At 39.5% G+C, this 27,793-nt stretch overlaps 1 protein-coding gene and 1 long non-coding RNA gene across 5 annotated transcripts in view; one reads left to right on the top strand and one right to left on the bottom strand.

Annotated features, from left to right (window-relative positions):
* SNX13 (sorting nexin 13) overlaps positions 1–27,793 on the top strand; it is a 119,519-nt gene that overhangs the window by 27,260 nt on the left and 64,466 nt on the right. The window contains exon 1 of one of the 4 annotated variants that reach the window (XM_064675786.1): positions 24,510–24,747. The exons of 1 other annotated variant lie outside the window; for it this stretch is intronic. In XM_064675786.1, the coding sequence (XP_064531856.1) occupies positions 24,736–24,747 (12 nt within the window). In that variant the 5' untranslated portion in view covers positions 24,510–24,735. Of the gene's footprint in view, positions 1–24,509; positions 24,748–27,793 lie in introns of those variants that run through there. 2 more of the 4 variants (XM_064675776.1, XM_064675797.1) reach the window with 2 other exon arrangements.
* LOC135424511 (uncharacterized) lies at positions 12,637–24,519 on the bottom strand. The gene is made up of 3 exons (XR_010435256.1): positions 24,346–24,519; positions 18,204–18,407; positions 12,637–15,818 (listed from the first exon to the last, which is right to left on the bottom strand). It is a non-coding gene; the product is annotated as an uncharacterized LOC135424511 (long non-coding RNA).

Below are 27,793 nucleotides of genomic sequence, written 5' to 3' on the forward strand. Positions count from 1 at the left end.
ACTCCCCAATACGGCAGAACCAACAGCAGGGAACCCACACCCTCAGAGCCACCAGAAGGAAAGAGCGAAGACCTCTCCTCCTTTTTTCTTATACTCCTGGCTTACATAAAAATCGTAGGGAATACTGGGTAATATGGGTACTTCCTTGGTTACAAACTGGTCACCAAGGAAGGCCTAGGCTAAACTACTACACCATGTTATCAAATGCTTAGTGATTGAGAACATATCACAATGTGTTTACTTTCCTCTGACAGAAAGCAAAGAGCGCTGGTGAAGGATCTAGCATCCAAGTCCTAGAAGGGGCAGATGAGGGAACTGCGGATGTTCAGCCCAGAGGAAAAAAGGAGGCTCAGAGGGGACCTTATCACTCTTTACAACTACCTGAAAGGAGATTGTAGCCAGGTGGAGGTCGATCTCTCTTCTCCCATGTAACAAGCAATAGGACAAGAGGGAACAGCCTCAAGCTGCACCAGGGAAGGTTTAGACTGGATATTAGGAAAAATTTCTTCACTGAAAGGGCTGTCAGGCACTGGAACAGGCTACCACTGCCTGTGCCACATGGAAGTGGTGGAGTCACAGGCAGGTATTTAAGACATGTAGGTGTGGTGCTTTATGGACATGGTTTAGAGGTGGACTTTACAGTGTTATGTGAATGGTTGACTGGAGGATCTTAGAAGTCTTTTCCAACCTAAATGATTCTATAAAATCCAAAGAATTCACTGCTTTCTTTTTTTTTTTTTTTGTGTCTAGAATCAATCGCTAGAACATCTAGTCTGATCTTAGCGCTGTTTCAGAAAACAAACTTTCTGTGATCAGGTAGGCTCTTGGCCTAAATTTTGTTTTAGTTCATGTGTTAAACATCTAGCTTATCAGACAGATGAGAGTTTAGTCCATCAGCAATAACTGCTGGAGGTTTTTTTACAAGAATTTATGCCCTTCCTTTGTACCTGCCTGCCATTGTATCTTCTATTAATGTTTGATAATGGTTTTGCAAAGAAGTTCTGCAGCAGAAATCCCAGCTCATTTAGTTTTAAATTTTCGGTTTTCCAACTGAAAATCACAGTTCTTGATCATTGCTGCATTTCAAATGTATATACCTGAAGTATCATGGTATGTCATTTGAGACAACTATTAAAATTCTTCATATAGTTCAGGTGTGTGTAGGGGTAAAAAGAACTGTTAAATTTTTCTTATGCATAGCACTGAATAGTATCCACTGACTCTCTAAATTATGAGTTACATAGTCAGTCTGAGTAACTACTTCCTGTTAATATGAAGGATGGCCATTCCTTTCCCTTGGCTTTCTTTGCATATGTAACTGAACACCAAATTCATCAGTCTGCAAAAGAACCTCTCTGCAGAGAACAGAGTAACCTGGCCTGATTTCCAGCTGACCATGCTCTGAGCAGGAGGCAGGACTAGGACGCTCCAGGGCTCTTCTTTTCCAGCCTGAATTATTTTATGGTCCTATTATTTTCTTCTCCACATAGCTACAACCATCAACCCACTGGTGCTTATATTTGTTTTCTAGTTATTAGACCCATTTGAAACCATGTTGGTGGCAAACTGCTATGACAATGAGCTGAGCAGAACGATCTGTGAGAAGGGTTGTGAAAGTCAATAGGTTTAGTACAAGCCTCCACTCACTTATTTCAATTATGTAGCCTGGAAAATTTGCTTCCCTAAATATGCAACTGCATTTAATGGTATCTGCAGTAAACTTGACCTCTAGAAGAAAACTGGAATATAGCTTTCATCTACTATGTCAGTGCAGAATCATTACTTATCTAATGATATCACCCTCTAGATGGGTGTGTATGGCCTTTGAGGAATCTGCCTGTTACATGACAAATGCTTACCAATGTCCTGCACAATCAAAAGGCAAAGAGAAATAGAAAGAGCCCAACTAGTGCTAAAAGCTCATTATCTTTTGCAATTGCAGTGATAGAGAAACCTGCCAATAAATTTTCATCATAGCCCCTATATATTGGACTGCTCCTACCTGCTCTTTTTTTGTTTGTTTGGTTGGTTGCTTATTTGGAGGGGGTTGTGGGTTTTTTATTTTGTTTGTTGGGGGGTGGGGTTTTTTTGGTTTGGGTTGGGTTTTTTTGTGGTTTTTTTCATTGTTGTTTTGGGGTTTTTTGTTTTGTATTTTTACTTCAAAATGTCAGTGACCTTATCAGAGTCCCTCCAGAACTGCATTGCCTTAACTTGACCTTGGACCAATGCAGTGATATTACAACATCACTTAGTGATACTTCATTCCCCCTAAATTAATGGTTTATAATTCCTGTGCCTCATTTCTTTTTTAAAGAACATGAGGAAGTCTTATCCTTAAAAAGGAAGCAGTTTTTCAAATTTTCAAGTGCAACCAGGCAAAGAAGTTTGCTGTGAACCCACACTGTTGATGCAAGTAGCTTTCAGGAAGCCAGAAGAAAAGGTGACACTGCAACAGTAAGTAACCCAGCCAGAGGCTGAAAAATGGATGCAGGCTGCTCACGAGCAGCAACCAATGTCAAGCATTTGAAGTAGTAGTAGTAAGAATATTAAAGTCAATTTATTCAGTACTTACTGACTGGTCTGACCCCAAATATGGTAAAAGAAGAATTGGCAGAGGGGCTTTGGAGTCAAGCTCAGACCTTTTCCAGGCCTGAGTTCTATTGTTTTTATAGGAAAGACTTATCTTCAGAAAAGTAAAATCCGAGTCATACCCTCTAAAATCCATTTGGTCAGTGACCTGGCTATAGGAAGAAATTTATTTTAAAAAATCAGAAAAACTGTTATCACAGCTTGATATACTTTCTCTTTCAGCATTTATAATGTTGCATTTACAAAAGCTTATTGATCACTATGCTGCTGCTAAGCCTGCATTTAAAAAAATATGGAATAAACTGCCACCTAGAGTTAAATCTTTGATGTTAATATTAGTGATACATATATTCAAGGCAGACAGCTTTACCATTACAATATTCAGGACCCAGGCACCGCTCGTCAGCATAGTCTTTGGACACTAGCAAAGGGACTATACATTTGTCATAGATTACAAGTGGAATCTCATGATGTGCTTAATTTCTTGACAGATATAAATCTATCTAAATCTATTTAAAAAGGAACTAGAGATCATTCCTAGCATATGTTATTCTCACTCTGTTAATGGTGATCAAAAGGCTGAGCAAATTTCTTTGAAACCAAGGTGCTGTTGTTTTACTTGAGAGTCACTTTTGGTCCATTGAGATTGCACATATATTAGCAAGTCTCCACAATTAGCTGGTTCATTTCATCCTAGATGCATTTTAAAGCAAATGAACATCTACTGCCCCCTATACCTGTTGCAAGAATTCTGAATTTTATTTTGTAATTTGTATTGAAACTACAATATTATTAATTATGTTAAGTAAGTGTGGTGAGTTGACCTTGGCTGGCTGCCAGGTGCCCCCCAAGCTGCTTTGTTAGCTCCTCTCCTCAATAAGATGGGGAAAAAAGAAGATTAAAAGCTCATGGGTCAAGATAAAGGCACTTTAATGAAAGAACCAAAGGCTGTACATAGAAGCAAAACAAAAACAATAAAAAAGGGAAAATTTATTTTCTACTTCCTATCAGCAGGCAGTGTCCAGCCACTTTCTGGGAAGCAGGGCCTCAGTATGCATAGCAGTTGCTTCAGAAGACAAATACCTTCATAAAAAGTGCCCCATTTCCACCTCCTCTACCCCCTGCCCCTTAGCTTTTACTGCTGAGCACGATATCATATAATATGGCATATCCCTGTGGTCAGTTTGGGACAGCCTTCCCAGCCTCCCAACCCCTTGCACACCCCCAGTCTGCTGGCCTTTGGCAGGGTGGGGTTGAAGAGACAGCCTTGATCCTGTACAAGCACCGCTCTGCAACAGCCAAAACACTGGTGTGTTATCAGCACTGCTTGAGCTACAAAGACAAAGCACAGCACTAAGGTGCTGCTATGGGGAAAGTCCATTCCGTCCCAACAGGTAATTTGAAAGTGCTGATAAATCCAGTGTTGCCCTGTGGAAAAGTAATCTCTGCATCAAGGCAGCTGTGACAGCTGAGGACAGCGGGGAATCCGGCAGGTAGTCATTGACCAGAGTCCTGTGAATACCTCTCTTCTCCAGACACTGATGATTTCTGTAATCTGACTTCCCAGAGCAGTTTACACAGATTTTATATTTTAAAAATTATATCCCTATTAGAGATACAACAAGAAGTACATAAAAGATCCATATCAGTCTATGGCAGAAAGGGAAATAGAAGTGAGATCACTTCAATACCTTCCCTTAACAGTAGCACCTGTCTGTCCTTTAATGTAGGATAAGCTTATAGCATACCCTTTTTGAGCTTGTTTTCTGATACAATGTGGTTGACTAAATCATGCCGTATGTTCACAAGTCTGGAAGCCTGTCCTCAGTAAGATTTTAATGCATTGGCTCCTGCAAATTGAACTGGAAAGAAGATTTCAATTCCTACAAGCTGTGAAGAAATTTATGATTGAGTAGAGAGAGGATAAATCTAAATTAACAGCCACCTATAAAGGAAAGGCCAAAAAAATCCATTTTATCTCCCCTCCCCTTTTGCAACCAGCTGATCATAATAACTGTGAATAACTGCACATTTGAAAAAACACATACTTTTGGCTTTTGCCTGGTTTGCCATATGGAGGATAAGGTTCAGAGATAATTGGGGCTATTGCAGTGGAGAGAGGCATTAGGAATAAAAGGCAAATCTATAACAAACTAGAGATCATTACTTATGCCCTCAACTGACATTTGTTTGCTAATTATTTCCTAATCCTTGCCTTCTTTTCAATTAAGAGATTGGGACCACTCAAATAACCTGTGAAAATGAAATCCAATCAAGAAAATACTCAGCTGTAAGTTATTAGAAAATATACGTACTTTGAAAAATCCATTGTGCATTTTTTTCAAATTAATAATCATCCAATAAAAAAACAGTTATCTGCAAGAAATTCTCTACAGCAGAGAAGAATCCAGAAACTTTGCACAGAAAGCAGTAAGTTTCAGCTAACAAAATCTGAAGTGCTGTTGGCAGCAAGCATGTAATGGAAGGCTGAAAAGAGAGCAAAGACTGTGCTGATATCCTCAAGATCTCCTCCAAGATCTCATTCCTGGCAAATAAAGATCTGTACACCCCCAGGATAGGCATGCACATTGAATCACAATTCCTCATGTGTGGGCCAACAGCTGGTTGCACAGCTGAGGTTGATGGGAACCTATTCAAGGATGGGTAGAAAGAAAATGGATTCACCTGACCACATGGGGACTAAAAAGCAGCATCTACTTTAACAGGTCAGCCAACCTGGTGAGGAGGGATTTAAACTAGGGAGATAACAACCAACAATTGAGTGAGAAAGTGATAGATCAGGTTTGGTAAGCAAAGATTGTAGGAAGACATGGATAAGGCAGAAAGAGGAAATAAGGAATTGACAAAGGGGAAAGCATGACAGGAAATGATTTTACACTTTCTCTTGGAAATCAGTGCAACTGGGTGCCTCTTGAGTGCCTGAACTAACACTCAGAGCATGGGGAATGGTTGGGGGAAGGAGAAGTCTGTGTGTGGCTGCAAGTCTCATCGGAACTATAGCAATATTGAAGGATAGGTCGATGACTGGAGAGCTGTTGTGGGTGGATGTAGGCTTTTTAGGAAGGGCAGACACAGGAGAGCAAGGAGAGGGAACTGCTCTTCATATATGAGAGCAGGAGGAATGCCCAGAGCTCTGCTCTGGTAGGGACAAAAGTTGAAAGCTTATGGACCATGATGAGAGGGCAGGCCAGAATGGGAAATGTCATGGGTGTCTGCTACAGACTGTCTGATCGGGGAGAAGTAGAGGAGGCCTCTTCAGACAACTGAAGCGGCTTCATGTTTGCAATCCCTATGTTAGTCAGGAAGGACTGGAGCTACCTGTTATCTGATGAACAGATATCAGAGCAGGGCACAAGAAATCCAATAGGTTTCTAGAGGGCAGTGGTGGTCACTTCCTAACACAGGCAACTAAGGAATGAACAGAAGCAAGTTTTGCTGGACAAAAAAGGAAGAACTAGTTGGAATGTGAAGGTTGTTAATAGCTTTGGTTGGAGTGTCCATGATATTGTGGAGTTCAGAATCCTGAGAGGAAGAAACAAGACAAATAAGCAAAATCACAACCCTGAACTTCAGGAGATGAGACTTTGGCCTGTTCAGGAGGTACCTGGAAGAAACCCATAAATAGTATCAGAGCAAAGAGGGGTCCAAAAGAGCTGGTTGCTTTTCAAGGATCCCTGCGGCTGAGAGGCAGGAGGTCGTCAAGCAAAGGCCTTCATGGATGAACAGGGAGCTCCTGACAAAACTCAAACACAAAAAGGAAGTTATAAAAAACTCTCATTGCTCATTGTTCATATTCACTGTATTGTCACTGTATGCTGGAAGCAGAATGTCTCTCTCCTCTGTAATAGCTTACAGCAAGCCTCAAATCCATCAGTAAATTCTATTTCAGACAGTATCTGACATGTTATAGCCATGTTATTCCCCATTACAGAGCTGTTGTGCAGAATTAAGTCTGTCATTAGCACTTTAGAAGCATTTGTAGAAGCCGTGCTGTTACTGTTGCTATATAACGATCGTGGTTTGTGAAGACTTGTCACATCGCAGATACTGACGTAGTGAAAAGGTTTGCACAAAGCCATTAGATGTTCAAAAAGTTGCATCTATTCTTGCAACTGAAGTACCGAGTTCTCACAATACAGGGAAACTCTGCAGTTCAGCTTATGTCAAATAGTTCTGTATCAAGGTATAGTTATAAAGTAATGAATTACTGCTTTCCTTCTTTGTGAGTCTGCTCTGCTTTTAAGCTTTTCTTACCTCCCTCATGCACAGCAATTCCTTTCCTTCTAATCCTCTTAATTTTGCATAAGTCCAGTGACTTTTAAATGAAGGTTTGACAGATAGTAATGGCAGATAATCCACTTAACACATTTTGAAATGTTTGTTTAGTTTCATTATCAGTAGCATTATTTAAATATAGAAGAGAAAGAGGAAATATGTGGGATATATCTTGTCTGCAGTAGTTAAAGGATCCTGTTCTTCCTTTTGAGTGTACCGGGGATATTCAGAATCATAGCATAATTTAGTATTATTTGAAAGGGACATGGTATGTGATATTTTACAAAAGTTATTAATACATACTTTGTATTAAAACTACATTTATCTTTGTAGATGATCCACATCATCAGGTTCAAGACAACACCTTACTCAGTAAAAAAAGGTGACATTTATCATAGTAATCAGTCTTTGAAAGCCTCAGATACCTAGGACAAGCAGTGTGAATACCTGGACTATCCATAAATGCATGATTATTCCCTAGAAGCAGGTCATAATTTTTTTCAAATGTAGAACTGCTTTCATCTGCAATATATACAGACAGGTTTCTTCGAGTACTTATGCATTTCTGTACTTAAGTTCAATGATAGCCAACTATCAAAGCCCTGAAAAACATTTGAAAAATCATACTTTGTTTTCATTCCGACAACTTAATTCCTTCAAAATTTAGGTTTCTAGCTGATCACCTTTTTGTTTTTCTTTTATTAAATCTATGCAGAGGCTGGGTTCTCTATTACTCTATTAGTAGTCCAGGCAGCCACTGAAATAGGAGGTATAAAAATAAACTGTAATGACCCAATTTTAATGTGAACAAGCACAACCTATGACCTGTACTGTCTGGAATTTTGAATCTCAGTCCCATTTAGAAGACAAAAGAAGGGGTCAAATATTCATGTTTCTACCTGCCTAATAATTCTGCTTTGCTGCAGTTGAGTTGATTCATTAGTCACATGCTTTGCCAACTTCATCTGGGACCACTGAAATCACATGAGTGATATTGGAGATAATGCTGCACTGAAGAAAGATGCTGCTTCACTCTAAACATGCCTCTGGTTGCAGAAACCCTCTGTATTGCAATTCAGAGGTCAAAAAAAAGCAGCAGTTAATAACCTGCTCTTATTTCTGTTGTCACTGAATAGGCTAAGAGATAAGTTCACAATGAAGAACACACAGAATGCAAACACATACCTGATTGTCCTTACAGACTTTCTTCAGAAATTTTAATACTATTAATGTATACACAAAGTACTGATAGAGAGGCAGGATTAGTTTGGATAAAGACCTTGCTTGAGGAAAGTAGTTCTTATGTCTGAATTTCACAAGCTAAGTCCTGTTTTTCCAGGCACCCATCAGGAAAATGGTATCAGTTAATAGCTGATGGTTTTATTTGGTAAAAATTGTACCTTCTGACAAAAAAGAAACTAAAACTAATAAAAAGTCTTTATAAGGGTGCCTGAGCTGCCACTGAAGTGGAGTAGGAGGACTGGAAGGAGCAGGCTGAATCACAGCCCCATTTCCCACCCTGCAGCCATGCTCTGGGCTGCTGGCCCTGCTGAGCATCACCACAGGATGCTAGCAGAGACCATAGCAGAGACACGCGTGTGCAGCAGGATGGGATCTTTAAGGTCCCTTCCAACACAAGCCATTCTATGATTTTTTAACACTTCTTGCAGAATTACACGTGGCAGACAGATCAGCATGACAATTCACAGCCTCAGTATAAAAGTCATAACCCCAGTATAAAACCAACATCACTTGGGAGGTAAGTGAAAAAACACATAAGACCTTTTAAAACCCAATGGAGCAACCAGTGCCTTTGATTCTCCTAGCAAAGCATGTTTTTGCTTATTTTACTCATTTTGCTTTCCCCACCCCTCCTTCTTCTCTTTTCTCAGATGCTACTGTGGGAACTTAGATCAAGCAATAAATTAGTTGCAGACTTTTAGACAGGGAACTTGTTTTATTAACTTTCTTCTGAGATGTTGAGAAAGAGGGTTTCAGAAGGAATAGGTTTATAGCACACAGAGAAAACTGAGTTTTGGCATAGTTTTGCACCCATTTACAGTCAATAGTAGGGGTCTTAAGTTTCAAATAAGGGAGAAGACAGAGCTTAAATGAAGATCTTGGGTTAGAGGCTGCAGCTGTGTGGGTCTAAGTCCCAGGTGATGCCTCTCACAGCAATTGCAGCCTCTTTGTGCACTTGGAGCCCTGACATGAGCCACGTCTTCATTCACCATAAGAATTCCTCTGGTTACAAAATTGCAGTCACCCTTGCTGAAAAAAAAGAACTCAAAAATGTTGCTTTGAGTGGCTCAGCTGATATCATTAAAGAACCAGACCGCCTCTGAAATCCTCTCAGAAAGAGAATTATCCTAAAAAGGCCACTGAACATAGGTATAAGTTTATAAACATTAGTAACACCAGCTGGGACAAAGACTGGAGAAAATACTTATTTCCCATTAGTTATGATCTGTATTGCATCAGAGAATGCAGGTTTTAATCTTCAAGAGACTTTGTACCAGGCAGTTGTTGTGATGAATAAAATACAGTAATTCTTGGAAACATTTTGTCACAAATTTTATAAGAAGTGTGGGTTTTGACATGGCTGGCTGTCTGACAGATAGCAACTGCATTAGATATATTTTATGACTTTTAAATAACTTCATGAATTTATACACCTTATTTGATTGTATGAGTTTTTATTTTTAATTTTTAGTCAGTTTTTCAGCAAAGCATAAAGGTAGAGCCATCGCTGTGGAAGATGTAACACACTAAATTAGATCTCTTAGGCCTTATATGGGAAAAAGAAAGAAGATAATGTGATTAAGAGGAAATTCAGACAGATTGTTATGAAGTTGGCAAAATAAAGAATCTTACGGTATTCCTGAACTAATGTTAGAAGCCTGGGAGAACACCAGAAACTACTACAGATTTTCATGAATAAACATAATTATAATTGGATTGACAGAGACAATGTAGAATGAGCCTCACAACTGAAATGCTCATCAGTGACACCCAGTACTCTCAATCTAGGGATGGCAAAACGACTGTGGAAATGGCAGCCTAGTCTATTATATGCCATAGAGTAAAGGGTCATCCTGGAATACTTATCCAGGGAATATGATGTGTCTTCACATGAGACATATTGATTCATAGGTTCATTCTTCTTCAGCTTCTGTTGTTTTCCCACTTTTTAGCAGCTCAGAATCATATACTTTAACCAATATCATTTTAGGAGCCAATGCATCAGGCTGAAATCCACAGGCTTCAGAAAGATCATGCTCAGAATTACTTTTCTATAATTGTTCATGGATTTTATGTTAAAACCACTATGAAAAAATGCAAAAGAGAGTCAGAAGACACTGTGATCTTTTTTAAACTTGAATTTTGGCTCTCTTTTTTTTTGTGCACTTCCCTCAGAAAATGAGGGTTATGAAATGGTTCTTCTTCAAGTTCTCTTCCTGGCAGCTTGGAACCCAGTAGCATTAGTGACCACAAAAACACTGAGGTTTCATAGCTGGTATATGTCCTCAGTGAAAAAAAATGACACCTAGAGAGAGAAAAGAGCTGCTACTAATGTTCATTAGAAGAAAGACATAAAGAATGGAAACATTTAACATCCTATTAAGTAGAAGTGCTTTGCTGATCTACATACACTGGCCAGCCAGCACATGTGTAACTGAGCTACTCATACCATACAGACAGCAAGTAAAATTAAGATAGATTCAGGATATGTGGGGTGCTGGGGTATTTGGGTTATATTTGCAAATCATGGTGGACATTGGAGATATTGGTAGGGACAGAGCCAGCAAAGGTCTTGGAAAAGACCAGAGTTCTGAAATGAGTGTGCTACATGGACCTGGGGCAACATGGGATTATTGCAAGAGTATATCACTAGATCATAAATCCACTGAAAACCACATTTTAGTATTAATCTCCTTTTTTTAAGGCAGATTATTTTTCTTCTTATCATTTATAACTAGAGTTTAAAAGTAATTTTTGAACTTAAAATTACCAAGAATGTTAAGTTTTATAATTCTAAGTCTTGTAGAAAGACATTACAGGAGCCTCAATAATTTTATTTTGAAATCTCATACCTTAACTAAAATAACAAGAAACTGTACCTTTAATCAGATAACTTTTCTACATTGTGTATATTGGCCTTTGTATTAAATATATATATGTAGTTATAAAACAATTTGCCTATAAATATGTTTTTATGATTGAACTATGGAATGCATCCACAGATATTTAAAGTTTATAATTAGACTCTGGTTTATATATCAGTGGTGTTCCATACAAGTTTCTATAGTAAAATATTTTAGAAATACCAACATTCCCAAAAAGCTCCATAAAAGATCCTAAACTCCATAAAAGCTTCCAAATTCTTGCTACATAAAAGCCTCCAAATTTTTACTAAATATGTATATATATATACACCATTACATAAAAAAGCTACTGGTGTTTGCCTTTAAAGCAATAGTTTCATGCATGGATGATGATTACTTCCCCAAATGTCTCCATAATTACTTTAAAAGAGGTAAATAGTTGTCCTTACATTTTCTTAGGATTTCAGAACCTGGAAAATCTATTGTGAAATCAATGCCCATCAATTCAAGTAAGAAAAACAATTAATCAATCTCTTCTTCTCCCAGTTTCTACATTAAATGCAGTTTCATATAGAAGAATCTTTAGTACTTCATCAAGCATTTTGAATATATTTGCATGCAGAATAACCAGAAAAGACCAAATTACAACTTAGAACACTTTTTTAGTGTTATATCCTCTTCCTTTTCTATGCAAACAAAAAGAATTCTGAAAGGAGTACGTGACTGTAGTACTGCTGTTGCTATGGGTGTTCTGTATGTCCTCCTTAACTTCTTTGTCCAGTTAAGACAGACTATTAATATACAAGGACATACCAATTCCTGAGTCAGAATCATAAAACTGGTCTACAAAAAATCTTAGATTATTATTATAAGTGTGAGGTTGTGGGCTTTTTGGTTTTATTTGTTTTTCATTACTATATCACTTCCTAAAGCTTTCTCTTTGACTGCAAACCTAAGAAACTTTGTGTGTGTGTGTGTATGTTGTTTATTTTAACAGAAAATCAAGATAATGTAAGCCCTAGACCTCTGACAAAAGTACCGTAGACACACATGAGACTAATGAGAAAGGATAAACCTTTATTTGGCCATATAGTATTTGGATTGGAAGTATCAGACAATCAAAAAAAACCCCAAACAACAAAACTGTTGTAAAGTATCAAGTGGAGCACACCCTGCAAATTTTCTTGCCCTTTCAATTCCTTTAAGCTATGAGATCTAGTGCTCTGGAGACCTTTAAAGGTGGCTGCCAGCACCAAGTCTCTGCTAGTCCATGGATATTGGCCTCTGATTTCACAGGTGAAAATGGGGTGAAAAGCTTCTGCAAATCTATCTTTAGACACTTCAGTTATCTATCTGAATGGTGTATTTCCACACACCATAGAGGATCCTAGAGGATAGAAGACAAGTTAGCAGGGTTGGATGTATGTTCCTGCAGGAGGGCTCTGCCTGTTTGGTGCTGCTGTCTGCAGGCAACAAACATCTACACGGGCTGGATGGAGGCAACAGGTACCCTTATAACTCTTCAAGTAGTTTCATGAAGCTGGGTATTCCAGGGCCTTCCCATCTGGAACATCAAAGGCTGCACATGAATGGAGGACTTGGAAACACTCCCAAGGTTGGTAAAGAAAGAAGACGTAAAACCAGATAGCTGCGCATATTGAATTTATTTTAACACGCATCATCCAGTTTAGGCATAAGCCAAGAAAGTCCCTCTTTTCCACATATGAGATATTTATACAGGGTGTCCTCAAGGTGGATTCTCTACTATCTAATAATGTATGCACTTACATGACAACTTTTCCTTTAACCAGTACACTGATAAGATTTCCTTATTTTACTTGGCCATTTTCCAAGCCTTGTAGGAACATAATTATTTTTAGAGCTACAGTCCTAAGTTAATTTTGTTGGAATTAGCCAAAGGGCTCGAAGGCATTAATGGAAAACTGAGAGATAAACATGCATGCGTGCATGCATACAGCAGTCACACACATACATTTGCGCCCACACAGGCAATTTTGTTATCTTATAAAAACAAATTTGAAACTACAATTTGAAACACACCCTTCAGCAGTAATCTGCATGTTATACAACAGCAAGTACATAAAGAAAGGCTGGCACTCTATTTGGTTTGGAAAATTTCCCTGTTGCTCATGAAAAACAAAATTGAACTATAGCATTAAGCTTATATAGAAAAAAAAAAAGATAATTTTTATAGTCCCAGCAAGATACTTTGAGTATATGCAAGTCCCAGCGTAAGGAAAGATTCCCTATTTGTCAAGTAACATGGTGGTCTGTAATAAGCACTAATATAATACAGCATGTCAGAGATCAAAGCCTCAGTACTAAAAGATACAGAATAACTCATGAAATCATAATTATTGTTTTGATTTAATCTAGGCAGTTTGCTTAAAGCATTTTTTAAAGACATGCAAGCATTTCAAAGTAAACAATTTTCTAAAAGCAAAACAGGAAATAATCTGGTTCCTTATCCTTCCTCTTTTTACTTCGTGGCACACCTATTTTTGATATTATATAAAAAGCACACATCCGACCTACTAATTCCCTCCTCACAGTTTTCCACAGTACTCCTGTCAGCTGCACCCTACTGAAGTGGAAATAGATTTCTTTGCCATAGGTCTCCTGTTTTGTGCATAGCATCATATAAGCTATAACATGATTAATATGTGTAGTTCTTTAAGATGCAAAACTTCAAATTACAGTTTTGCAGAATCAGGTCATGATTATACAATCTGTTTAATTTGATTAAATCCTGCAGATTACATGCAAAAATGGGTGCATGTGCTGCTTGACATGCCTGACTGTGGCTGCTCGAAAGCCTCTGTGCTTGTACCAGCACTAAGAAAGATGATGGGAGTGAGCAGCTGGACACAGAAGGAGACAGTCAGTTTGTGTCAGGTTAATTGTGAGTGTGTAGCCATTGCTGCAGCCTCTTATTTGCAAGTTACCAGTGTAGATGTAGTTTTACTTATTTCTGTGAAGCATTTCATACAGTTAGGATACTTAAAAAAAGTGAATTTTCCTTGTTATTTTTGCCTTTTTTAGCTAAACAACTTAAAATATTTATTATGAAAAAAGTACATTTTATTAGTTCAACCATAGGATTTCAATATAAAAAACTCAAATTAATGCTAATGCCTGTATAACTCAAAACTGACTTAAGGACAGTTTATAGTCTGCATAACAAGCTCTGTTTTCCCTTTGTCTTCTTGAAGAGAAAGGTCTACTTCCAATACTAGTGGAGTCAGTGAAGATCTAAAACCTACATTTTCCTTAATAATCTAGGAATACATAAAAACTGGAACCAAAAATAAATTTGGGGTTGTGTTTCTGTACATTAAGCGTAGTCTCACACATTAAAATTGAGACTATTGAAAAGAGACACAAGGGACCATGTGGCCTTCTCTCTGCCTAAAATCCCGAGAATTACAATCAGTAATCATAGTAAGAGGCATATGCACCTGAACCAACAAAATGTTATCTTAAAAACAGCTCAACTCTTAAAATTAAATGTCGTTCCTAATTGGAAAACAAATCACAAAATGCCACTCACACTATTTCATTCTATATGTTTAAAAAGACTTTCTGCATCCCTTTTGCAATCTTCTAATCAGCAGCTGTGTACTTTACATACATGATGAGTGTGCTAACTCCAAAAAAAACCCAGAAAGTCTTCTGTGGATAGCTTCAGTGCATAACTCCAGTTCATTCTAGATTCATTCCACTTCATTGTAATTCATTCCACAAATGAACTTTCTGTAGATATAATGTAAAGGTTTAAGAAAGAGTTTACAAAGGCTTTGACAACTTCTGTGTAACTAGTTCAGTCCTAGCTATGTGCATCCCAATGAATTAATGAAATTCTACTCTCATCTCTCACCTAAGGTAAGAAAGGTCTTTTTCCTTATCATCCCAGAAATAAATGTCCTTGCGGAACAAAGCTCTGTCTCTTTATAGTTATTTTTGGGTACAGATTGCCAAAGTGATAAAGTGATTTCCGAGTTCTGGAAATCACCAGATTTTGGAGAAGAAGACTGATGATGTCCTTTGAAATATTAATCTGCTTGTGGAGCATGGTTCACAATAGAGCTACCCAATCCTAATTAGCAGACAGGGGGCAGAAGATATCTAAATGTACTTTGGTCACAATCCTACAGACACTTTAACATGTTTGTGTTAGTTCTGTGCATTGAGTGATTATAAAAGTCATTGCAGCAGTGAAGTTAAGAGATGCAAAAGTTTTTGAGGGCTTAGAGCATTAGTATCAAAGATAGAGGGGTTTGAATCAAGGGGTTATCTGTATCAGAAAACAAATGCATCTTCTCTACTTCTCTGGTTTTCTAAGGCTTTAGGATTCACATAACTAAGCTCTTCTGTTCCAAGAGGAAGGACAAAAACTTGCTTGCCTACAGCAGAATCTTTCATCATCACATGGCTCAGACACATGCCTTCACAGATGGCAGCTGTAGGTGAAGCAACAAAACCAACCACAGGACCTGCTGTAACGGTGAACTCTATTTGATTTTTCTATTTAAAGCTATTTCATACTTACTGAAAAGCTATACAGTTTAAAGTTACAGAGCAAATATACCCTTTCCCCATTAGTGAGAATATTAGACCCAGAAATGCTTTTGGTAACTACCATCAGCCTTATCCCAGAGCACATTCTCGGAGATATTCTCAGAGACAGAAGCTCTCTGGCTTGAGGGAGGGGCAGAAGACAGATGAATCCTGGAGCTTGCTCACTCCCCTGGGATGGTTCTCTCCCCAGGTGCTAAGCAGAAGACATCAGCCCATATTTATGCTGAGCTGTGAGAAAGAGAGTATTTCTGTAAGGAATGTAGAGGTGTTGCCACACCAGGGACCTAGGAGCTGAAAAGAAGGGGAAAGTATATTCCCTCTATGAAAATGGAAGAATGGAAGTAAAATATTATCTCCAGATATTGCAGGGTGAGGAACAAAAAGAAATAAAAAAAAAAAGGCACTGAGTTAGCAGAGCAAGTACAGATGGATGAAGATGTACACTGGACTTTGGAGGGCAGATGTTTATTTTCCACAGCTGGATGTAGATGGGACTGTAATTTTGTTGGTTTTGTTTTTTTTTTAATCTTAAATTTGCTTAATAAGTATATTATTCCAGCTTAGTTTTGTTTCTTTTTCCTGATAGATTTTCTAGCTGTGTGTTCATTGGACTGCTCCAGAAAGGAGCAAGAAAAGATGTAGTGCAGTTGATTTATGTTCTGTAACTGGAAAATCTCTGTTCCAGCCTTGCTCTTTGTCACTTTTGTCAGATAATTTGCAACTTAAATTAGAGAACTAGGTGCTGTTTGGGTTTCAACTCTGGAAACATGTGAAGGTATTACATAAGTTTTCAATTGCATCATGTATTGAGGAAGAACTTGAGGTATCTAGTATTGTTCCTATCTGGCAATTTTAAAATTTAATAGGTGAATAAAAATTCAAAATAACAATTTTAAAAGCAGCAATGTATCAGACTTGGACAGAACACATTTTTCCTCATTTCTCTTTTCACCTTCAAAACACTGGTGAGTTTGGAGTAAATTAGGCTTTTTCTAGCAGTTATCTGTATAAATCCAAAATCTCCTATCAGTATGATGACTAAGCAGATCTGAATTTCAACTCAAAACTGCATTGCAGACTCCTGTGCATAGCTGTTTAAGAGATTTTAGCTCAGTCTGTCACTTTGCAATCTCAATGTTGACTCCAGAGTAGTCTGGGTCAAGTGATGATTATATTCAGTGTTTCCAAATAAAATCCATGGGATTGTACTGTTGGTTTAATATAAGGCAATGATTTGACTGCAGTATCTGTACTGCTTGTAATATGGGACATAAATAAGCCTGAAGTACTGTATTCTCAGCCTGAAGAAAAAGTGATACCCTTTGTTAAACCCACTGACATCAAAGAGAAAGGGAAAAACAAAACATGCATTTTAGGCTTACAAATCCTTTTCAAGTTGGCATTTCCAGAAGAACTATTTTAAGAGAGAACAGGAATTACCAGGAAATGGTAGAATTTAATATAGAAAATTTCACCATCCTACTTTAGGATATGCCTTTGCTGCAAGAATTAATACTCAGGCATGTGAGTCACTCTGCAAAAGCATACTTAAGATTATGCCTTTACTGATCCTTCATGACCTTAGATGTATTGCTGATGTCGTCATGTCAAAAGCATACATTGTTCCAATTCTTTCACAATAAACTGTGGAGAAACCTGCCTGTCTTTTTGGGAGCTGGAGGAAAGTTATGAAATGGACAATTGATAATTAGTCCTCTTGTAAAGTGAAGGAAGAACGCACACAATCAGAAAGATTTTTCTTTTTTTTTCCAAAAAGTAACATTAGGGGAAAAAAAGCAAAAAACCAAACTTGTGAAGAATTTGAGGAGTAAAACAGAATATCGAAGATAAAGCAAACAAACCACGGAAACAATTAGAGGTATCAAATCTTTAGTCAACTACACAATGAGTTCATAAAATCTACTCAGTTAAAGATTCTTCATAATGGCCTCTCTGACTATGTGTCTAACTATGAGGAAGAGGAGTGCCTGAGGAACAGGTTTTTCTGGAGAAGGAGGGATCTCGTAGTCCTTGTAATACATGAAAAACAATTTGGCATTGACAGAGGAGCAGTTTTGAATGCTCTTTCAGGGGAGCAGACACTGACTTGTGTTGTAAAGTACACAGGGGAGAGTATTCTGTTTTTAACAAAACCAGAGGAAATGCCATTCAAATAAGCAATGATTGTTGTACTCCTCTGTGTTGTCCTCTTCCTAATGCATTACAAGCAGCATTTCATTTCAGGAGTTGAACTTATTGTGGCTGTTTCCAAGAATTAAATTAAATCTCTACATTTTGTAGAGGTTTTTTGCATCAGTATGTGTTATAAACAAACTGCTGTAAGTGGGCAGCAAAACAACCAACCAGAGGAGTGAAGGCAACTTACAAAGTGGCCTTGAAGGACTAAAGCTTCAACCCTGAGAGTATATACAGCACTAATAAAGCCCTTCACACAGAGAAAAGATGCAAACATCAGTGATGCACAAGGGAAGAAAGGTAAGAAGTAAGCTTTTAAAAGAGTCTGTAGCATTTATGATTGCAAAGCAAAGCCTGAAAATATGACTTGACTACTTCTTAGGGGTTCAGGAGACATGGAAAATTTAAACAACTTACAGTTCCAATGACATGATTCTTAGAGCTTCGCTAATGGCTCTGAACACCTGAGGTTGCTGATACTGCAGACAATATTTATTTTGCTCTTGGTTATTCAGTTCTTCTCATTTTCTCCCCCACATCCACCCCCTATAAGCAGATTAACTCTCTTAGAAAGTTTGTTGCTTATGGATTAGGCATTTAGGATTCAGTGGAAAACATAACCTAAAAAAAAAAAAAAAAAAAAAAAAGAAAGTTTAGAATCACTTCTAATTCCCCTCTGCTCAGTTTTTGTTTTTTTTTTTAAAGTATTTCCTAACTAAGGACCTCTTATACCATGTCTTAACTACAATACAGTTAGCCAGATTTCTCAGACTTCTCAGGATGATATCTTCATCTGGGTTTATGTAAAGAGTACACAATAGACACCAATTTTGCAGAATACAAACATGGTAAATGATGCTAAATTTTTTTAATGCATATTGAATAACTTTGCTTTCTATTTGTCTTCCTTTTACTAGTTGTTAGTTTTATTAACTGAGTATTTCCTACCAAAGTGTTTTAGTTATAACCCATTTTGTGTTCTCCGTGCCACTGAATAGCTTAATTTTGTTCTTAAGTCACTGGCAAAGTTCTGTATTGTTGTAACATTTAATCAAAGCATCAGTATCACTGTAATCACTATGTAAAATTGAGGCCCAAACACCTGCTTGGGATATACACCTAATGCCTGGAAGGATAACAATGATATAATGATACAAACAAATTCTTCTTACCAGAAAAATAAACTGAGTCCACTAGGACTCCATCACCAAACAAAACTAAAAGCCATGTACACAAATTGTTTGCAGTATGTTCTAAAAATGCATATATGTATGCTTGAGAGGATACCAAGAAAAGGTACTTTTCAGACCTGGGGGCCCATCACAAAGGCTGATCTACCTGCTAGATACTCTCAAGGGTTGAAATCTCAGAAGACAAACCTTTTTGCAACAGGTATTTGCTGATACCAGGTCAAGCATGGGTAACAGCGAATACTCTGAAGAGCAACAGAAATATCTTTAAACCGCAGACATGTTCTCATGAGTCTTAACCTGCTTGAAAGGAGGAGAATCATTTACCACAATGTAGACTAAAAATTCCATTTAACAGCTTTATCTTCAAATTACGGTATCATTCAGATAAAGAATTGCTTTGGTTGCTTCCAAAGGAATTTTAAGAATTAAGATGTCTTTTCTAAACAGTTTGTTGTATTCTATCTTGCTCGCCTTTATATTAGCAGTGTACAAATAGCATAGGAAGCCTTCTATTTGTGTGCATTATTTTCACAGAAAATCCCCAGCCAGAAGCTAAGCAGCTGATGACTAACATCTATGTTAGAATTCTGACATGACTCTAGTCATGTCATGATAGACTTCTGAAAAAGACACCAGTGTAATTTTGGAAGAGTTTTCTTTGTATTAAAAATATCATTTAATACTTACTTAGACAGCTAGGATTAAGCTGCTAAGGGAAACAGTGTCTGTCTAGCTGCTGACAGCTGTTTGAATAGCAAAAAGTTTACTACAGTGAAGATATGTAAGCTGGCAGAAGCTTTAAAAGAAATTTAAGCCTCCAGTAAACAATTCTGAGAACATGAACATTGGGGAGATACTGCATCCTTACTGCAAATGATGAAGCAGGAATTAAAGCTGATGCTTCTTCAGGAATTATTTATCAAACGCCCAACATTCACAGTATAATGTTTCAAATGGCCCTCTCACATATGTACCCTTGCATTTTCTGTCTGTGCTGCATCTCAGGTGAGTGTTGAGAAAACATAAAGTGAAATCTTTAATTGGAAATTATACAGTTGTGATCCTGATCAGAAACAAAACTTCTGATCAGGCAGCTCAGACCAAAAAGTTTAGAATTGGCAACATCCTGAAATAACGGAATATTCAAATTTCACACATAAAAGATGCTTTGAGTTCCCCTTTCAGTCACATTACTAGGTAGACTTTTGGGGTCATGTGATCTTATTTGAAATGTATTAGAATGCAATCACAGAGAATTGCTTTTAAACAGTAAAGACTTACACTTGAAACATTTAATGCTACAAATTCACCTCACCTTTGCCCCCCCAAAAAAGTGAATCCCAAACTAAACAACTCTATGCGAACTCCAACCAGAGCTACAAACTAGTCTGAGCTACAAACTACTTAAACAAGAGAACTGAAGACAACTTTTGGTTTACGTCAGGTGTTATGGACAATCAGAACTAATTTACAGTATTCAGAAATAATTCTGTAAAAAATCTTTCTAGACTGTAGAGAAAGACACAGAAGTTCAGGCTTGCTGATGACATTAAAAACAGTCTTGTAGCCACTTTCATGAAACTGCTTAGAAAAGCAAAATTGGTCTGTTGTTCCTTCAGTCCATCCCTTCCCCAACCCTGCCGTAGTTTCCCCTTTCCTTAGTCTTCCCTTGTTTTCTTGTATTTGCTCTCCAAATGCAGGTTACTGCTCTTTCAGAGGTTATTGTTAGGGCAATTAGGTCACTGATTTCATTTTTCATAAGCTAGTGAGCTAACAGTTATTTAGGTTGTGGAACTGCCCTCCTTTCAGGGTTTGGAAAATAATTTGTGCTCCTTTGTTCTTCGCTGCAAGTTGGCACAGTTGCTTTTTTATTGCTCTATCTTGCTTGTGCCTCTGCTTCTGTGTGTTGCATCCGCCTCCTCACAACTATATTTTTGTCTCTTAACTTAGTGCACTTGCTATGCTTTACTTTAAAAATCTTTATAAACTTCTGGGTGTAGAGCCTGATGGTGCTATCCCTATCTCCTCCTGCTGTATTTCAGATTTTAATGCTGCATTCATCCATCATTTCAGTAGATAGCCCCACAGCTTCCATTGGCTGCAGTGGGATTTCAAAGTGTGGATCTAAACCATCAGACAACTCTTTTTGCTTATAGACAGTGAAAACTGTAATGAATGCAAAGACCACCAGGATGTTTAGCAAAAGGTAGTTGTTTTATAAATATGAATGTATTTGCAGCCATCAGTATTTGGGTACTCCTAGTTGAGTTAAACATTTGTCTAGGCCTAAGAGAAAAAAATTCTGTGAGTATTTTAAGGACTGGGTGCAAAAACTTTCTGCCAGGTTTGCATTTGACTACAGATATAAATACTTGCCCTAACACAGTTCTTCACACCATGTTTGCGGGTTTGTGGAAGTGACATGAAAAATAAGGTGCGTGCTGCTCTGCCTGGATGAGTGTGGTGCTAACTTGGCTGCTCCACTCGTGCTAATATGCTGGCTTCTTGCACTGCCAGTCCATAGCTGTATGGAATGAATGCATGAAGATAAAATGGATAAAACTCTCTTATGGATAACTTGTCAAGTCTAATAGCTTTATTGTCACTTGAAGATGGGGGCAGGGAAACAAATAAGTGTTCTAGTGCTTATGGCCTACCATTGATAATTCTTTCAGTCTCTGTTGAAGCTTTGTTTCCAGACCTGTTCATACTAATTTAGAAAAAACTCTCATTCCCGGGGAAAAATAATTGTACATTTCTCAGTTATTCTAAGAATGGGAACAGGCAACATAACTGTAGCTTTCTTTTCTCTTCCTCCTTTATGCTACTCCCAGCAGTTTTTCAGGAAGTCCTTCATATCATCTTTCCAATCTGCTGCCTCTTCTCACCTCTCCTTTATGATGCTTCCCCCTCTTCTGCCTTGGGTCTACCTTTATGTGGTTCAGTCCTTCCTCAAAGCCTCATTCCTGCTATTGCAATTACACTGCTTTTCCCTTTTGAAGTTGAGGTGCTATTGACCAAAAATTAGAACAAAGCATTCTACCATTAGTAACAATTTTGAATAATATTAAGGCTATGCTGACTGGTGTAAAATCAGAGAACAGTTTTCAGTAGAAGCATTGGTAGGTTTATTCCAGCAGTACCAGAATGAAAGGTGCTTCCCAGACTAGTATACTGTTGGGCTGCCAAGTCCCAAGCAGAAGTAGAGGCAAACTCAAGTACAAAGTACAAATTGTGACTTCATCTTGCTGGTATATTTGCATAACATTTGCTCTTCTTTTACATCTAGCACACAGGATATATACAGCTTTGCAAAAAGTTTTCAAAGGGGATTATTTCTTTTGAAAACCTTAACTGCTATGTCTAAACATACAAGGTAAAGAAATATGGTGCCAAGAGACAGTTTCTTTTGCTAGAAAATTACTTTGTTTCAACTACTATCATTTACATATATTGATAAATAGAATGAGATTTTTACCTCCTGTTTACTCCTTACATTTTATGTACTGGGTAATTTATCTTATCAGTTCATGGTACTGTGCCTTGCCCAGAGGACGTATTTATTGACCAGTAGATGCTTTAAGTATTTTGATTCTATTTTCTATCTAGCTAAGTACATGTTGAAGTTTTTGCATAATTACACTACTGATGGTTTACTGACCACTGTGCTATCTTATGTGTACCTTCAGGGTTTCCTCTACCACAGATCTGAGCACAGGGCATTATCTGCTTGAACTGAAGTGTAACGAAAGCCATGAACACAGAGCCACAGCTGTGTACAAATATGACTGTCTTCCAAATAAGCACCTTCAAAATGTTAGGGGACCAAAGCAATACAATGGATTTAGTATTTTTACAGTTCCCATTGCTTAATGTTTTTGAACAATTTTTAATTTATCAAGATGGTGAAAAACCATGTGCAAAACCACTGCTTGGTTCTGTTACTGTCAAGCCTATTGTTTAGAGTTGTGTGTGTTGTGAGATTTGGATTTTCTCTGAGGGATCACCCTGGAGGAAGGAGTAATGCTAACATAAACCATTCCAAAATATAGACTCAGAAGTACAAAGCATATTAGATACTTAGAAAAGTACTTTTTATTATTTAGAATAGGAAATAAACAAGTATGAATATTGAGGGTCTGCTGTTTTTGATTCACATGACTAACAGCTGAACTAAGAAGTAGGTAACCCTGAAGTTCTAAGTATTTAACAATCCCTGAGAAAATTACAGAACTTTGACAAAACCCACCAGCCTTAAGACCTGCTTAATGTGCTTCACATTTCTGCAAGGAAACAGATTTTTTCTTTTACTCAGAGACAAGAAACACTGCAATTGAAGAAGGTTGGGTTTCTTCACATTATAATAGTAGTGTTGCTTTTCCTCCATCTTTCCTGATAACCACTACTATTTCTTTGGTGTGCATGTTGTATTATTGGCAATGCAGAAAAAAATATTCCATCTTGTTTCTACTCTCCTAATACACTTAAGGCTAACTTTATAATTTTGAAGTCTAGTTTAAAAGCAGCCAAAAAACCGAAACCCCACAGATCAATGTTTAAAGAAAGAGCAACAAGTTTCAAACAGGAATCTTTCCATGTATTCAAATACTGAGCTGTGGGGGCACGTTGCCTAGGGAGCAGGGCTCACTGGGCTGGGGCAGGCATGGCTCTGGTTCTGAGGAGATGTGGTTTTATATGCCACTACTTAACAGCACTGTAGGTGACAGACTTACAGAAGTCTCTTTCAGAGAGTCACAGGATCAGTTAGGTTGGAAAAGACCTCAGAGATCATGGAGTCCAACCTATGACCAAACACCATCATGTCAATTAGACCATGGCACTAAGTGCCACTTCCAGTCTTTCCTTGAATACCTCCAGGGACAGTGACTCCACCACCTCCCTGGGCAGCCCATTCCAATGTCTAACCACACTTTCTGTGAAGAAATTCTTCTGATGCCCAACCTAAAACTCCCATGGCGCTTAAGAAATATGTCCTCTTGTCCTATCACTAGTTGCCTGGGGGAAGAGGCTGACCCACACCTGGATACAACCTCCTTTTAAGTAGTTTTAGGGAGGGATAAGGTCTCCCCTGAGCCTCCTTTTCTCCTGGCTAAACAACCCCAGCCTCCTCGGCCGCTCCCCATGGGACATGTGCTCCAGGCAGGACATGTGCTCTTTCTTAACATCTCCAGCAGGGAACGACGCGCAATACTGTATACGTCACTGATGGATGAGAGGCATGCTGCTTGGTCAGAAATTTAAGAAAATATTTCGATTAGCGCCCGCAGAACAGCTGCCTGGTACCGAAGAGCTCTGAGACAGATCACACCAAGGGAGATAGGGAAAAAAAAAACAACCCAACATGCAGCAGAGCGCCTTCGACGATAGCGTTTCGAGCTCTGTGCCCCGCGGCCGGACCCCGGCGCGGGCCAGCGGTGTCGGTGGGTTCCCTCGGCCCGGCCGGGAGCGAAGCCCGGCCCCGGCAGGGGCGGCCCCGCACGGCGGGCGGGGCGCGGCGGCGGCGCCGCACGTAGCCGTCCCAAGATGGCGGCCGCTCCGGACCGGGCTGCGAGGGTGGCGGCGGTGCCGGGGGCGGCGGCGGGCGGGCGCTGAGCGGGGCGGCGGCGGGGGCTGGCGGCGCTCGCCTCGCCTCGCCTCCCCGCGGGGTGCGGGGTAACTTTCCGCGCGGCCGCCAGGCTTCACCATGCTGCGGGGCTAGAGCCGCCGAGGCGCCGCCGCAGCGCAGCGGGATAATAATGTTAACAGAGGTAAGAGCACTGCCGGCAGGGTGCGGGAGCGCGGGGAGCGGCGCTGCGCCCACCCGGGCGGGCAGCGCTCAGTGCCGCGGCTCTGCCGCCCGCCGGGGCCTCCGAGCTGCCTGGGCGGCGGGCAGCCTCCCCCTTGGCCGCGGAGGGCAGAGGCGCTGGCCGGCTCGCCCAGGGCAGCGCCGGGACCCTCTTATCACCCTGCCTCCTCTCCAGGCAGGGCGAGATGGGAGTGGGGCTCTCCAGCGCCGCGGTGGAGCGCGGCGCACCGTGCCCGCTCTGTGCGGCAGCTGGGCCGGGCCCGGCCCGTCCTCCCCGCGATCCCCCGCGGCGGGGCCGTGGCTGGAGGAGCGGAGCGCACCTGGGGGGGAACCCGCCTGGGCTCCGGGCCGCGCCGGGAGGTGCCCCCGCCCGGGCCCCGCGCACCCGCTCCGGCTTCAGCCCCTCTGGCCTCCTCCGGGGAGGCTTCGTGAAGGCTCCGTGTTTGCTTTCTCCTTGGAGGGCTTAAGCCGGGCGGCTCGGCTGTGCTCGCAGGAATCCGTGGCAGTAGGTAATCATTAGAAGTTGGCTCGCCGCTCCCCAGTGGGGGGTTTCCGTCCCGAAGCAGCCGGGCAGCTCAGCTGTGAGGCAAGCAGGTATTTGAGGATCAGCGTGGGCCAGAAATGTCTACTGTGTCCAAAGGCACTCTAAAAGGGGGAACCTGGCAGTACTATCTGCCAGTGCTTTCTAGTTGCTAGGAATGAGACTTTACCCCGTTTTCTATTTTCCTCTACAAAGACCAATCAATTTTCTATTTTTATTGTGTCAGCAAGGTGTCTGGAGTGCAAATACTTCTCCAACATGATGATTGCATTACCCGTGTTTTATAATTTGCCATTTTATCCTCCAGTGAAGGTTATTCATCCAAAAATTATTTGTCTTAAGTCTTTCAGGGTGAAGGCTTGCTTTCTGACACCTGAAAAATTTAGCTTTGCTTTCCTGAACGACAGTAAAAAGTGTCCTCTGCCTTTCAATTTGCATCAGTTAAAAGTTTTAGGGCATTAAGAAAGTGGTTCTGTAGAGCCACGAGCTCTCAGATTTCCCCAGGAGGGTAAAATTTGTGGAGTGAGTTAAACCTGTAAAAATACATGACCTATTTTTGCATTGAGGGTATTTGGTGGGTGGTCAAGATTAATAATGTCCATTAAAAAGAGTTGGTGAGTGTGACGCGTAAGCATTAGCCATAGTAATTTAGATTATTTTAAGGGTGGCATAGAACGTTCTGGGTCAGTGCCTCATACTGGACTGTTTGTTCCTTTTGATGATGGCTCTGTGTGCCTATCCAAGACACTTTATTGTCTGGGAACTGAATTTTTTTTTTCTAATAATGCTGCTATAGTGTGGATAGCAGTGTGGATGACACTTGATCCATTGGCTTTTTGAGGTAAAACCTAGTAATTACATGTGTGATGACGAGTTATAATACTTAGCCTTGGTGTCAGGAGGATTCTGATGTCTTTCTAGTTCCTGTATATAAATTATTTGTAGACAAAATGCTTCAGGGTAAAGTATTCCAGGCTTGTCTCTGCCAAGGACATGATTTTAAATTTTAAGCAAAATTGCAGGCTTTGCTTGCTTAAAAAGCAGTTGTAGGGAGTTCTTCAGCTCTTGCCTGTCAGGAGTACCTGCCTGATGTGAACTGGAGGAGTCCTTTTCCAGCACACTTTTTTGGGTGTTCCAGTGGCAACTTGGTAGCTAAAACATGAACAGTGACCAGACTTTGGACAAAGATGCAGATTGTTTCAAGTCTAGTGATACATGTATTTCTCCTCTTCTCCTTTTTTTTTTTTTTTTTTTTTTTAATATGTGAAAATTGAAATGGAATGTGTGGTGGACTGCAAACAGTGCACTTGTTTTTGGTGCTGGATTTTTGTGGCCTCGTCTAGTTTACTACTGTCTAGAATAACCAAGATCACTCTACTTTTTTTTTTTTTTTAGCCATTAAAAATTTATATCCATAAGTTTTATAACTTAAGAATGTAGACAGTATTTTTTCTTGAATACATTTAAGCATGAAGGAAAGGCACAATCAGTTTCTACATGTATTGTTATCATGAAGTTAAAATATAACTTAGAGTTTGTCAAGGTCAGTTTCCTACATCCTTTGACTGTATCCATGTGTGCAGACCCTAGCAGATTCATTTCAGTTTTGTGTGGATGCAGTTAGAGTTAGGACTTTGTAATCAGTAATTTCAGGGGAAGATCGCACTTCCTGGCAGGAAAAAAAATACTGTGTTTTTTATTTGGCCCTTACTGCCCATCTTATTTTAGTCGCATTCAGAAATCATGTCATTGGATGCCAAGCTCATACACTTATTTGCCTACTTAGCAAATGCCATTTCTCAATTTTTCATTATTTTGGCCACCAAAACTTATTTCTGCAATCATGTTGAATACATTCTATCTGCACGCATTCCAAGTCCTGCTGCAAGTGAGTGTTTCCCTAGTCTGCTGCGTTGGCCTTTCTGTGTCTTTTCACTTGTTCCCCTTTTCTTGTTCATCAGATGTCTCCTCTGCTTTTCAAGACCCAGTGTGGCCTGTTTCCATGTGATTTACTGTCTCAGCACTTTCTTGTCTGACGAGGCCATGATGGGCACAAGTTGCAGTGATCTGTCTCTTGTGTTTTCGGACAATCATCTTTGTCCTGCTCGCCTCTTGTACTGCCCTGACTACAGTGATGCAGCTGGTGTTTTACCACTTTGGCTCTTGGTGGTCAATAGTGTCTTAAATTCTGATGGGAACAAACATTCAAAAGGATTTTGACTTAATTTACGAGAAGTTTTAGAATGTCTCTCAAAGCGATGGCCGATGCTGTCTACATTTGCAGCCCATGCTACCTCTGAAGAAGGCACTTTATGTAAAGTGAGGAGTAGATTTCTTCTTTTTTTTTCCTGCATTTACTCATTAAACTGCTTTGAGATGCTTAGTGAGGACTTTCTTCAGAATTTATCAGCAGCTAAATTTTTGACAACTTAATTCTCAGCTTAGCAAGGGTACCTTGTTGCAGTAC

This window comes from Pseudopipra pipra, chromosome 1 (assembly GCF_036250125.1).
Source record: "Pseudopipra pipra isolate bDixPip1 chromosome 1, bDixPip1.hap1, whole genome shotgun sequence".
Lineage (NCBI taxonomy): Eukaryota > Metazoa > Chordata > Aves > Passeriformes > Pipridae > Pseudopipra > Pseudopipra pipra.